A 13,640-nucleotide genomic window follows, 5' to 3' on the forward strand; every position below is an offset into this window, starting at 1 on the left:
AGGGAGCAGATAGTCAGCGTTTGAAAATGGCGCAGTAGTTATGAAGTCTTAATATGGCAATTTAGATGAATTGAAGTGAGTGCTGAAGGCATCTCTATGGCTGAGCTTCCCCCATCAGGATGCTGGATTTTATACCAGTCATCACCATTATCAGTCTGCACTTGCACCATCCCTATCCAAGGTGCATTTATGCATTGCCACAATTCCATTGATATGCCCTGTTTGAATAATGCCCAGGTGAGAATGCACGTTACAGCCCAGTTCCGCCCCCTCAGCTGCAAGTGGAGAGGTAAAGCCTATTCAATACTTATGCTCGACTCTGGAGCCTAAGCAGTGCAAATACATGATACCCCCTAAACTGACTTGCATTCGACTCTGCAGAACTTTGTTCTCATAAGCATTGTGTGAAAAGGAACTAGTGAAATAGGGTGAGAGATAGGAACATTTGCGAATCCGCTAATTTCATTTTAAGTGGGCTAGAATTCAAAACTGACATTTTGAGTATACTGGGGACCAATGGTAAGGGGATTATCTTGTCCAATGTATTTAGGATTTGTATGATATGAAGTATAAAGTGGAATGGGAAGAGTCAACATGTACTGTATGAAGTGCCAGTTAAGTGAAAATAAATTGTCACTTCTGAGGGTTGATTTTGTGTTGGAACAGGCATGGGAGACTGAAGAGGAGATTTGAGAGGCGTGGGTGAACGTGGGTGGCTTGAGCCAAGACTTCCTCATGTATAGATGTGAGGAGGTAGAGATACGGCAGTGGATGATGGGCCCGAAGGCCAGAACAGGAATAGAATGTTTTTATGAACAACAGGTTGGAATGGAACTTAGGCCCTGATTCAGAGCCGGACGCTCTGACCAGAACGCTCGCTCTGAATCACGCCCTCCTCCATTAATATGGAGCGTCCTCCTGGACGCTCGAATAGCTGTGGGTGACCACCCACAGCATATACGAGCGTCCAACAAGATGGTCGCGATGGTCTTGACCATCGCGACCATCGGACTTGCGAGTGAAACCCTGTGGTCGGATTTCTCAACCACAAGCCCAGAGCCAAAATCACTCCCACTGACATCACTAGTGATGTCAGTGGGGCCGGCTTCAGACGGTCTGGCAGGCACGCCCCCGGCACGCCCACCAAAGGGGGCGTGCTGTCAATCAATATCGACAGCACACCCCCTTTGGTGCGACACCCGTAGCGATGGAAAGTCCTTTGCTCGCCGGGTCTCGCGCATGCGCACGACGGAGCTCCCTCCGTCGTGCGCATGCGCAGTGGGGACCATCGACCCACTTGCGAGCGTACGGCCGCTCGCGAGTTTGTCTTAATGACCCCCTTAATATATCATACTGAATGGATGAGCAGAATCGGATTGGGACCGATGATGCTGGATTGAGAGCTGGATCGGTTTGAGATCGTTGTTGATGATTTGAAGAATTTGATGGTATTGAATCAGATGTTGAAGAATTGATTAACTTGATCGGTTTGAGACCATTGTTGAAGAATTGAAGAACTTAATTGATAAGAGTCCGATGTTAATGAAACTTGATCAGCTGGGACCGATGTTAATGAATTGATAAACTTAATAGATAAGAGTCCAATGTTGGAAGCATCGGAGGAGACCGATGGTTGAAGGTATAGGCTGGAACCGATAGTTGCTGTAAGAACAAGTCTCAATGGTTAAACCAGACTGGTGTACAAGATGGTATAGGAGACTTGTTTACCAGATCTAGCAACTGGATATAACGGACTGGGACAATTCAGATACAGAGTACCTGGAAGCTCAGTACTGAGCTGTAACTTCAGCAAGAAGCGACGTTGTACTGGCACAGAGGCCAGTCAGGAAATGGAATTTATCCCCAGGGATTGGATGCTGTGATTAGCTGGTCTGGGAGCAGCACTCTGGACCTTATTCAGAGGCGGCCGTACGGTCTGCGACCGCACGTCCGCCTCGATATTTTGCCAGTGCGCATGCGCACGAGGGAGCCGGCTCCCTCGTGCGCATGCGTGAGACCCGCTACGACCGACAGCGCCGGTCGCAGCGGGTCTCTTTCCAAAGGGGGTGAGCTGTCGATGTTGATTGACAGCTCACCCCGTTTGGAAGGCGGGCCGGGGGGGTGGCAGCCCAAACGGAGGCTGCCACCCCCCCGGCCATGGGAACGCCTGCCGTTTGGGGGAGGCCCCACTAGTGATGTCAGTGGAGAGCTTCCGGCTCTGACAGAGCCAGAAGCTCTCCGGGGCTTATGACAAGTGAGACCCTACCCTAGGGTCTCGTCATAAGCCCCGATGGTCGCGATGGTCTCTGACAATCGCGACCATCACCCGAGCGGTCGTTAGAGCTGTGGGTGTTAACCCACAGCCTAACGACCGCAACAGAGGCGGGCAGTCAGGATGCAAGTGGCCGCCCAGTTTCTGAGCGACCGCTTGCATCCTCCGACCACCTCTGAATGAGGCCCTCTGAGTGGTGGGGGAGAGTCAGCTGAGTTCAACATAGCTGCGCCCATACTATTGTTCTGGCGTGCAGTTTGTGTACCATCATGCTGAGGAGGCACGCTGTGAGCAAGTGACTATGGAGAGCCATCTCCATACTCAGTGACAAGACACTGAGCAGATGGGGCAGGAATAGACCTCAGCACCAGCCAGGAGTGATACGCAGGTGAGCGGACCTCTGTGCAATCCGGGAGTGATGCACAGCACGAGCGGACATCAGCGCTAGCCTGGCACCGGAGAGGTGAAAGGGTGGTTTTAAGTGTCCGGAACGTGACATAAATTACTTACAACACAGTTCTATATTTAGTTTTGTAGTCAAAGTTAAGACATATGGCTAATTCCCATTGAATTATACTTTTTTGCTTTAAAACTACTCTTGAATCTAGGATACTACATGGAAGTAAGTAGCATTATGTTATATAAGAGATTCATTCTAGTAGGCTCCGGTGAAAAAGATGTGGTTCTTAGGGCCCGATTCAGACCGGCTCGCTAGGATGCGTTCGCACGCAGCCTGCCGATGTTTGCATTTTGCGCATGTATACGCATCGCAGTGCGCATGCGCAAACCAGTCTGTTCGATCGCGAAGCGCTCGCTCCTTGTGTATAGACGCATCGCTGGCTTGAGTGACAGGATGAACCACTTGTGAGTGGTGACAGGGGTTGGTCTCTGGAAACGGGGGAGTGGTGGTGCGAACGCAGGCGTGCCTGAGCGTCTTAACGCCATTTCAGAGGTATGCATAATTAAGATGCAGCGTCATAGTACATGTAACTTGGCTGATTTTTACTCTGAAGCTCTCGCAGTGCATGCCGTAGGGTAGGGTCTACCACAAGTGCTGAGTATGCATCCAATGGTACTCGATGTTACCGATGGTTGCATACACTTCCTGGAGATGACGTGCGCAAGTGGACGTCTTAAGAAAGGCTGGTAGGCATCTGCATACACAGTGTAATCGCACGCCAAGACATAGTGGGCGTGCTAATGCCTTACTGTGCGATCGCGGATTTGCATACTTTGGCAGCGTGCGAACGCATCTAGCGTGAAGGTCTGAATCGAGCCCTTAGTTCAGTGATTCCCTACCTCAGTCCTCAAGGCACACTACCAGTCCTGGTTTTAGTGATATCCATGATTGTGACCAGATGGTTAAATCAAAATAGCATAGGTACTAATTAAGTCACTTGTACTCAAGTATGGCTATCCCTAAAACCTGGACTGTTAGTGTGCCTTGAGGACTGTGGTTGGGAACCCCTGCCTTAGTTCCTTCAGGATTGCCTTGAAGAACACATAAAATGCTCTAAAGTCCCTAAGGTCAACAGCAGCATTTACACATTTGTCTTTCAACAGGATAATTCTCCAAAGCACATTGGAAGTGCAACACTAGCTTAGAAGGACAAAAAAAACAAAAACAAAAAAGTTTTCCCTCAGTGGCTCAGTCTTGACCTTAAGGCTTGAATTCTATTTCAAAATTGATTTTCCATCATCACTTCCAAACTAACCTGACCCAGCTGGAAAAATGTAAGGATGAGGAAAGGGCAAACAAATACTCCATCTCATTGTTTACAGGTAGTACAAACATTCTAAAGGGTATATTTACCAAGGGTCGATTTTAATCTATTTAAAATTAATCAAAAACGATTTTGAGTTTCTGGGGCTTAATCACACATTTGCTAACAGACAATTTTTTATTTAGTTTTTAAAGTATTAGTAAATGTGTGATTTAGCATCAGAAAACACAACGTCGATGTTAATCGATTTTGATCGATTTTAAAAAGATTACAATCGACCTTTAATAAATATACCTCTAACTGATTACTGGTGGCACTGACCAAGGGCAGTAAACAAAAATAGAAAAAATTATATGTAATAGGACATGGAATTTTTGGCAGCAGAAAGACAGGCATTGGTGGTCCAACCTTGTAGTACCTTAGGACCTCAGTCACTCGATGCATTGTAGTTCTGCCACTGCTTGTAGTTATAATCAGCCCATAATTATACTGAAGACTAGAAAGTTAGTATCCTCGGGATCAACATTTAGAAATTACAAATCTTTCAGTATGACTTTGGCTAAGGTCAGATTTTGCAGGTTCTGCCAGGCTGAGGGGGAGCATAATCTCTACTTCATTGCTGAGAGCGACAGTTAGCAGCCTTTGATTAGTCTGGTGTAGTGTCTGTATGGTAGACATGTGTATTCATCTAAAGGGGCCTATTCATTAGACGACTTTCTGACCGATTCAGCGGAATGTACAGAAAGTCGTCTAATGGATAGCCGGCAAGGACCAGCGATGCACATGCACGCTGGGTCCTTGCCGACCCCGACTATCTGTTGAACATGCTCATCAACCTGACGACGAGCATCAGGTTCACATTTTCACAGATAGGGGGCCGGTCTCCTGTACTGAATGACATTCAGTGAACGCCATTCAGTGCTGTCACCGCACCTGGCGACCTGAATGACTGAACGCTAGACGTTCAGTTTTTCAGGTCGCCTAATGAATAGGCCCCTTAAGGCTATTATTAAGCTAATATACTGTATTTCCTTAAAATAATCAATTGTGTCAGTACTGTGTGTCATGAGAAACGTTTAGGACACACAGTGTGGATATTATCAAATCCCAACAAATACTACTACTTACATGGACCGTCAGCTGGTCCATAATTGAGGAAAAAAACTCCTATGGCCATAAGGATGCAAGTCCTCCATGTCAGCTTACGTACGAGCTGGGAACGATGGACTCCTCTCTTCAACATGGAGCTGAAAGCCAGAGCCACGGATGTGCCAATGATGAAAACAAACCTAAAGGAAATATTTTATCAAGCTCATATATCCTTAAATGGTTCTAAAGTAAAAAAAATTATAAGTGCATTTTACCATAATTAAGCATACAGTGTAGCAGTGTATTATATTTTGACATTATTTCATTTTAAGGTGCAAATGAAAACCACTTCAATCTTACAGTATGTGTGTGAATGTAACTCCAATTACACACTGTACATTGCAAAAATATAGTATACAGTATGCCATCTACCCATGTTTTAAATGTTATAGTGTAGGGTGGACTGTACCGTTTCACATTTACAGGAATTTCAGAATGGCTCTGGCTAATTCTGAAATATTTCGGAAGGTTTCTCTCTTACCACTGCTACAATTCATTAAATGTTACTAATTTCAATTAATAAATAGTCATTAAAGTCACTGTGCATTAACTTCTCATACTGTTTCAAAAACAGTATTTACAGCACATATAGCAATAATAACACTTCTTTCTATAAAAGAAATGTCTTTGCTATTAAACTTTAGCACAGTACTACCCAATTCAGAAATGCCTCCCAATAACAGTTGCTAGATAGCAAAGGACATTAGAGCGGATTTACACTGACCACACTTACTTGCAGTATAAACTGCTTGACTGTGAAAGTGTACCTATCCAATACACGTAGTGGAGGCAGCCATTTTGTAGACTTAATCAGCAGGAGCAGTATGAGCAGTGGGGAATATACTCCACTGGCCGGTATCATATTAAACACCTTTGGGCCATTGGGAGTATTTATGGAGGCTGTATGGTCCTCATTTCTCTAGGCCTAACAGCGTTTGTCACAACCTCCAAAGCAGTCACCAGAATGCATTTTTTTTACTATTAAACAAAAATGATAAACTAGCTGGACAGCCATCTTAGTCCCACACCTTTCTCCAACCGAGGGGCCAATTTAGTAGGCAGCTTTCCCCAACAAGAAGGTTGATTTTCATTGGTGGATATCTCAAAAGCTGAGAAATCCAGGCAGTGTTTTCTCCAGCAAAAGCACTTTTCGCCCCTTTGATAAATCATTTAATATTCTATACTTAATCACACTTTGTAAGGATGGGCCAGTGAGTTAACCTAGAGCTGTGTGATTGCCCAGTCCCCCTCCATTGTCTAAAATGTACAAGCCAGCAACCCTCGAGAGAATACTTCTCTAGGAACTATCATTCCTCAGCAATATCAATGTATTTTCTGTGCTCCATGCACTTTGTCGTCTCTACTTTTCTTCAATATAGATTTTTTTATGTAAGCATATTTAAAAAAAGGACACCTAATGAATATTAATTACATTGGAAATGGGGCCATGTTTCTTAGGATTTCTCTCATTTAGGATATTTGCTATTGGATTAAAAACAAATGGCCACCAGGAGACCAAAAAAATAGAGAGAGAGACTAATAGAAGCTGAAATGGCTTGCTGGCTTCATGCACGGGACAATCACAGCAGAGACAGAGCAGTACAAAGTGCATGTCTTACCAGAAGATTTTAAATGCCTCTAAATTGCATTGAAGTAAGCAAGTTTCTGGAGTGGCATGCCTGTCCCTGTAATGTGTGCCTGGATGTTAATGGGTTGTAAAGTGGGTAATAATTTTCCGACTGACCCATTCAATCAACGGTAATAACAATATTGACTTAATGCTGTTTATTGTATAACTGCAATCACACTGAAAGGACTCCTCTCTTGTGTCATATTTGGTAGTGGTGATTAAGGTAGAAGATGAAAGCTCTGCATTTTAGACATTCTTCTGATCTAACCTTCATCCTCCTAACCCCAGTGACTGGCAGGCTTCCCATTTACATTTCTGGCTTCCCGGGAGGTTTGGTAATGATGACCAGGGGTCGGGCATGTGCTCATGTACACAGCATAACCACAGACTGACTTCTGCTTTGAAAGCAAATTTCCCTCAGTGACCATACATATCTACAAGTAATAGAAGTTGCTACATCTTTAAAAGATAAAGGAATACATAAAGCAGACTGTGTAGCCGTTGGAATTAATGTGTTTGTTACACTTGCCAATACTGGACTTTCTCATGGCTGTTAATTCTTTCCGTCAAATTGAATTTCGTCTGCCAGCCAACTGTACATTTGTGTAACGATCACATAGGCTCAGAATATGGGGGCAGGGGCATTTTAACAAAAGCAGTTGTTGACTTTAAAATATTTCACAGCCGAAAATGACAATAATGCAAATCTAGCTATAATATATTGTATGGGCTCTGCAACGTAAAATGGTTGTAAAAGGTTAAGTGCGAGTTTTTATTTCATCAACTTCATTTCACTTCTGTTGTTACTGGTGGCAGTGGGCCCTGTAAACTATCGCAGTGATAACAAATTCTTGTTAGTAGCATTTTATCCAATAGGAGCCTGTCCCAGTGAAGACGTTGGCAGTAAAGTGGCAGATAGGGCTATTACTTTACTTCTGGTTCTGGCCTGGACATTTGCACCCTTCCGCGGTCTGATCCCTCTCAGGAGATCCTTTGTTCATAGTGTTCTAAAGAGGGCATTAGTTATCAGGCCCAAGCTTATCTTTTGGGAGAATGGTGAATTACCCAGACTGCACTTCGCCCTGAGAGTAATGGGGACAGGCGGTCTGTAACATTAGGCTGACTAGCACAGGAAACCTCTGTTATTTGTTAGACATTTTTTACATTTGCATGCTTCTGAAACCATGCGGAAACTAACGTTTCTGAATGGTTCTAACCTTACTAAATAAACCCCTAATACAGTCATGTATGTTTTACTTGAATACAGAATAAAAAGGAAAGCATTGAAAAGTGCACATTCCAACCTTATCCGTGCCAAATGCAGAGTAGCACTTCTGAGCCATACTACACCCCCATATAGCGAGAGTGAATGCAATCTCTCCACCTGCGCAACTTAGCAATAGGAGAAAAAAATCCCACTGGAGAAGTGAACTACTTACCAGGGCATAACCAAATCTGCCACTGTAAGACCTGCAACACAACAAATGATAGAACAGTTCTCAAACACATAGGAATGGAACGGAGTGACTGACAACACTATGATAGGCTTAAAACAAAGAGGAGTACAAGCAGCTTCAATAGGACAAAGAGCAATATTTGCAAATAAATTCTGTGTAACAGTTTCTATAAAGAGACAAAACCTTTGTACAAGACGTTGCTGTTAACAACTGGTGTTCTGAAAATATTGTTACCTGATTAAATTCCCCTCGGTAACTCTGCCGTTTCTGTGACTATCACCTTACCTCTGCATTGATTCCTTCCCACTCCCAAATTAAAGATTTCTACAGAGCTGCTCCCTTCCTCGGGAACATTCCCTTGCCGTATCACTGTCTACTCGGCATGCACTGCTTCAGATACCCCTTTAGAACGGACCCATTCCTCAATGCCAATTAGCTTTTTTCACCCTCTTAGCTCCAGGCTCTCTGGCCTATCTCCACATCCATCCCAGTTCATTTACCAATCAGACCGCATCTCCTTTAGGGGCGATGTAACAAGCTATTTTTGCGATCAGCCCCTGAAAACAGCCGATTGCTACATTAATTATTAAGGGGATGTGTGTTAAAAGGGTATCGAAGCAGATATCGGAGATATAAGTAGTCATGCTTATCATTGGTAAAATGCAGCCAATAATACATTAGCCGTTTAGTATGTAAGCTCTGACGAGCAGGAACCTGCTCCCTCTTGTTTTCTCCCAGCATTACCGGATCCCCAGTGAGCTCCCACTCATGGTTGTGGTCAATAATTATTGGTGTCTGCACAACCCAAGGCACTAGGTCACTGAGTTAGACTGTTTTATTGTCACTGATGCGGTTGTCTTATCTTTCACTGTTTAGTCTATCCCTTTGCATGTTATTCAATTTGTATTTTCTATTTTGTAGTGGTTGTGTTTGCAATGTAGTTGTTTTTCTGTACTGTGCTACTAACACTTGGAGGAATCATATAATTAAAGCTAATAATAACATCAACTTAATTTACCTCTTTAAATTGGTGGTGGAGGTCCAATCACAAGTTACAATCTCTTCCACAACCCCTATTCCCAAAAAAAAATAATGGAAGAGCCCTGGGGAAAACTACAGCATGACACAGACCCCGGTTAGGGTCTTTTGTGTATGTGGTAGTGCAGTTTAACTTTTAATCCAGCAAAATCTAAACCAGTGACTTGATCAGCTGAATAATGACACTAAGCACATAATATAGCTGCCCCCAGAGAGTGTAGGTGAAGGGTGCAACCTGGCTCCTTACCTCTGTAGTGGTATCAGTAGTTATTTTTCTATCATGAAAAGAAACTTGAAATTTATGCTAAGTGTAACTATTTAACGAGACTAAAAGCAGCGTCCTGAGTCTGTGACTGAAACAGTCTTGTAGTTAAATGAGTGGCAGAGCAATGGAAGGGTTAAACAAATAAAACCCTGATCAAAAATAAATAATGGCCCTCAGTGTAGTGAGAAAATACATTTAGCAATCTCCAGCTTATTTCAGAATCAATATGGTCCTGCTGATTTGTTGAAGTGGCTTTTATGAAGTTACTGCACAGTTCATTGTTATATACCCCTACCTACGAGGCAGATGGTGGTCCATATTAATTCTGTTTCTCTTATGGATCAATAAGGAGATTGCTGATTTGCTTAAAAGGTTTTTAGATGCAGGTGCTGCTTTGCTTATTTTTTTATGGGACATTGTGCTTACCATTCCAAGGAGCATGCTGGAAGAACCAATATCCACCCCCTCCGTAGTTGACAAACACCATTAAAGTCAGGGAGAAGCTGTTCAGAAATAAAATAATATTTAATTAATTTTTCAGGCAGCCCACAGCATGAATTTTACAAATGTGCAGACTCCCTCCCCACTATATTAGAAGCCGACAAGTTATTCAGAGTCCACATAAAACTTATAAAAGTATGAGGCCGCAGAGTCAAAATGAGTAATGTAGCTTAAGTGAGACTTCACATATACAAGTTTTATTTTACATGTATGACATCAATACTCTACATTTATAAGCGATTACAGCACTATTCTCCAAATAAAAGTCAATATTTCCATAAATATCATATATTTCTATTAGGGGTGTGCACCGGCCACTTTTCGTGTTTTGTGTTTTGGTTTTGGATCTGGATCTTTCTTCGTGTTTTGGATCTGGATTGGTTTTGCCAAAACCACCCTTCCGTGTTTTGGGTTCTGGGTTTTGTGTTTTGGATCTGTATTTTTTTTTAAAAAAGCATAAAAACAGCTAAAATCACAGAATTTGTAGGTTTTTCTGCTCCTATGCTATTATTAACCTCAATAACCTTAATTTCCACTCATTTCCAGTCTATTCTGAACACCTCACACCTCACAATAGTGTTTTTATGTCCAAAACGTTGCACCGAGGTAGCTGGATGACTATGCAAAGCGACAAGAGTGGGCGGCACAAACACGTGACCCATCTAGGCGTGAAACTGCAGTGGCAGACAGGATGGCAGTTTGAAAAACTAGGCCCCAAACTGTACATAATGCAAAGAAAAAAAAGAGGTGCAAGATGGAATTGTCCTTGGGCCCTCCCACCCACCCTTATGTTGTATAAACAGGACATGCACACTTTAACAAACCAATCATTTCAGCGCCAGGGTCTGCCACACAACTGTGGCTGAAATGATTGGTTCGTTTGGGCCCCCACAAAACAAGCTGGCAATTAATGTGTCCCTGCACAAACTGGCTCTATGGAGGCAAGATGTCATCCTCATCCTCCTCATCCACCGATTCCTCACCCTCTTCAGTGTGTACATCCTCATCCTCACAAAGTATTAACTCGTCCCCACTTGAATCCACCACCACAGGTCCCTCTGTACCTTCTGGAGGCTGGTCTCCCTGGAAGAGCTGATAATTCATTTTGATGAACATCATCTTCTCCACATTCTGTGGAAGCAACCTCCTACGCCTTTCGCTGACAAGGTTCCCGGCTGCACTAAACACTCTTTCGGAGTACACACTGGAGGGGGGGCAACTCAGGTAAAATAGAGCCAGTTTGTACAGGGGCCTCCAAATTGCCTCTTTTTCCTGCCAGTACAGGTATGGACTGTCTGCCATGCCTACTTGGATGCTGTCACCAATGTAATCCTCCACCATTCTGTCAATGGTGACAGTATCATATGCAGTGACAGTAGACATGTCAGAAATTGTTGCCAGGTCCTTCAGTCCGGACCAGATGTCCAAACTTGGTCCTGCCTGCCCTGCATCACCGCCAGCGGGTTGCTTAGGATACCTAAGTTTTTTCCTGGCAGCCCCAGTTGCAGGAGAAAATGAAGAAGGAGCCGTTGACGTGTCACGTTCCGCTTCAGCTGACAGTGTGTTCACCAGCAGGTCTTTGCACCTCTGCAGGCTTGTGTCGGCCGGAAAGAGAGACACCACATAGGCTTTAAACCTAGGATCGAGCACGGTGGCCAAAACGTAGTGGTCTGATTTCAACAGATTGACCACCCTGGAATCCTGGCAAAGCGAATGAAGGGCTTCATCCACAAGTCCCACATGCCGAGCGGAATCGCTCCGTCTTAGCTCCTCCTTCACTTTCTCCAGCTGCTTCTGCAAAAGCCTGATGAGGGGAATGACCTGACTCAAGCTGGCAGTGTCTGAACTGACTTCACGTGTGGCAAGTTCGAAGGGCTGGAGAACCTTGCACAACACGGAAATCATTCTCCACTGCGCTTGAGTCAGGTGCATACCCCCTCCTTTGCCTATGTCATAGGTGGATGTATAGGCTTGTATGGCCTTTTGCTGCTCCTCCATCCTCTGAAGCATATAGAGGGTTGAGTTCCACCGCGTCACAACCTCTTGCTTCAGGTGATGGCGGGGCAGGTTCAAGAGTGTTTGCTGGCGCTCCAGTCTTCGGCACGCAGTCGCTGAATGGCGAAAGTGGCCAGAAATTTTTCGGGCCACCCAAAGCGTCTCCTGCACGCCCCTGTCGCTTTTCAGAAAATTCTGCACCACCAAGTTTATTGTGTGAGCAAAACATGGGACGTGCTGGAATTTGCCCAGATGTAATGCCCGCACAATATTGGTGGCGTTGTCAGATATCACAAATCCCCAGGAGAGTCTAAGTGGGGTAAGCCACTGGGCGATGATTTCCCTCAGTTTCTCTAAGAGGTTGTCGGCGGTGTGCCTCTTACTGAAACCGGTGATACACAGCGTAGCCTGCCTTGTAACGAGCTGGCATTTCTGAGATGCTGCTACTGGTGACGCTGCTGCTGTTGCTGCGTAAGGTGATACATCTACCCAGTGGGCTGTCACAGTCATATAGTCCTTAGTCTGCCCTGTTCCACTTGTCCACATGTCCGTGGTTAAGTGGACATTGTGTACAACGGCATTTTTCAGGACACTGAGGACACTTTTTCTGACGTTTCTGTACAGTCTCGGTATCGCCTGCCTAGTGAAGTGGAATCTAGACGGGATTTGGAACCGGGGACACACTACCTCCATCAATTGTCTAAATCCCACTGCACTAATGGCGGATACCGGATGCACGTCTAACACCAACATAGCAGTCAAGGCCTCAGTTATACGTTTTGCTTCAGGATGACTGCTGTCGTACTTCATCCTCCTCGCTAAGGACTGTTGGAGGGTCAATTGTTTAGTAAAAGTAGTGGTGTTCCTACTTCCTCTCTGGGATGATGAACAACTCCCAGCAGCAGCAACAGCAGCAGCAGTAGGCGTAGCAATGCAGGATCCTCCGGAGGAATCCCGGATAGGAGAGTCAGTCATGCCAGTGACATGGCCTGCAGGACTACTTCCGATCCTAACTAAGGAGGAAATTGACGAGGAGGGAGTTGACGGTGTGGTTTGCAGGCGCTTGGATACAACAGGACAACGGGATTTAGGTGTCCCTGGACTGCTTACGGTCTTAGCCAAAGTTTCTGAACTTGACAGTAACTTTTTATGAACGCGCTGCAGGTGCCGTATAAGGGAGGATGTTCCTAGGTGGTTGACGTCCCTACCCCTACTTATTTCACCTTTACATATGGTACATATGGCAAGACAGTTGTTGTCCGGATTTGGATAGAAATATTGCCAGACCAAAGAGGTGGAATGTTTGGTCTTCTGCCCAGGCATGACCGTGATGGGCTTTTTCATCCCACGGACAACAACTGTCTCCCCCGGAGCCTGATTTAAACAAACCACATCACCATCAGAATCCTCCTCGCCAACTTCCTCCTCAGCGCCAGCTACACCAGTATCCTCATCCTGTTGTACTTCAACAGTGACATCTTCAATTTGCATATCAGCAAGTGGACTGTGGGTGCTCCTTTCAGCACTTGCAGGGGGCGTGCAAATGGTGGAAAGAGCCACCTCTTCCCGTCCAGTGCTGGGAAGGTCAGGCATCGCAACCACCACCACA

The 13,640-nt window shown here is 44.8% G+C and overlaps 1 protein-coding gene across 4 annotated transcripts in view; it reads right to left on the minus strand.

Moving 5' to 3' along the window:
• Positions 1 to 13,640, minus strand: part of LOC148443271 (heparan-alpha-glucosaminide N-acetyltransferase-like) — a 735,097-nt gene that overhangs the window by 325,221 nt on the left and 396,236 nt on the right. For 3 of the 4 annotated variants that reach the window (XM_088463038.1, XM_088463039.1, XM_088463036.1), the window contains 3 exons: positions 9,962 to 10,038; positions 8,215 to 8,245; positions 5,125 to 5,285 (listed from right to left, as the gene is read on the minus strand). In XM_088463038.1, coding sequence (XP_088319164.1) covers positions 5,125 to 5,285; positions 8,215 to 8,245; positions 9,962 to 10,038 — 269 coding nt within the window. The remainder of the gene's footprint in view (positions 1 to 5,124; positions 5,286 to 8,214; positions 8,246 to 9,961; positions 10,039 to 13,640) is intronic. The other variant, XM_088463037.1, reaches the window with a different exon arrangement.

This window comes from Taudactylus pleione, unplaced genomic scaffold, assembly GCF_031769625.1.
Source record: "Taudactylus pleione unplaced genomic scaffold, aTauple2 ptg001314l, whole genome shotgun sequence".
NCBI classification, from domain to species: domain Eukaryota; kingdom Metazoa; phylum Chordata; class Amphibia; order Anura; family Myobatrachidae; genus Taudactylus; species Taudactylus pleione.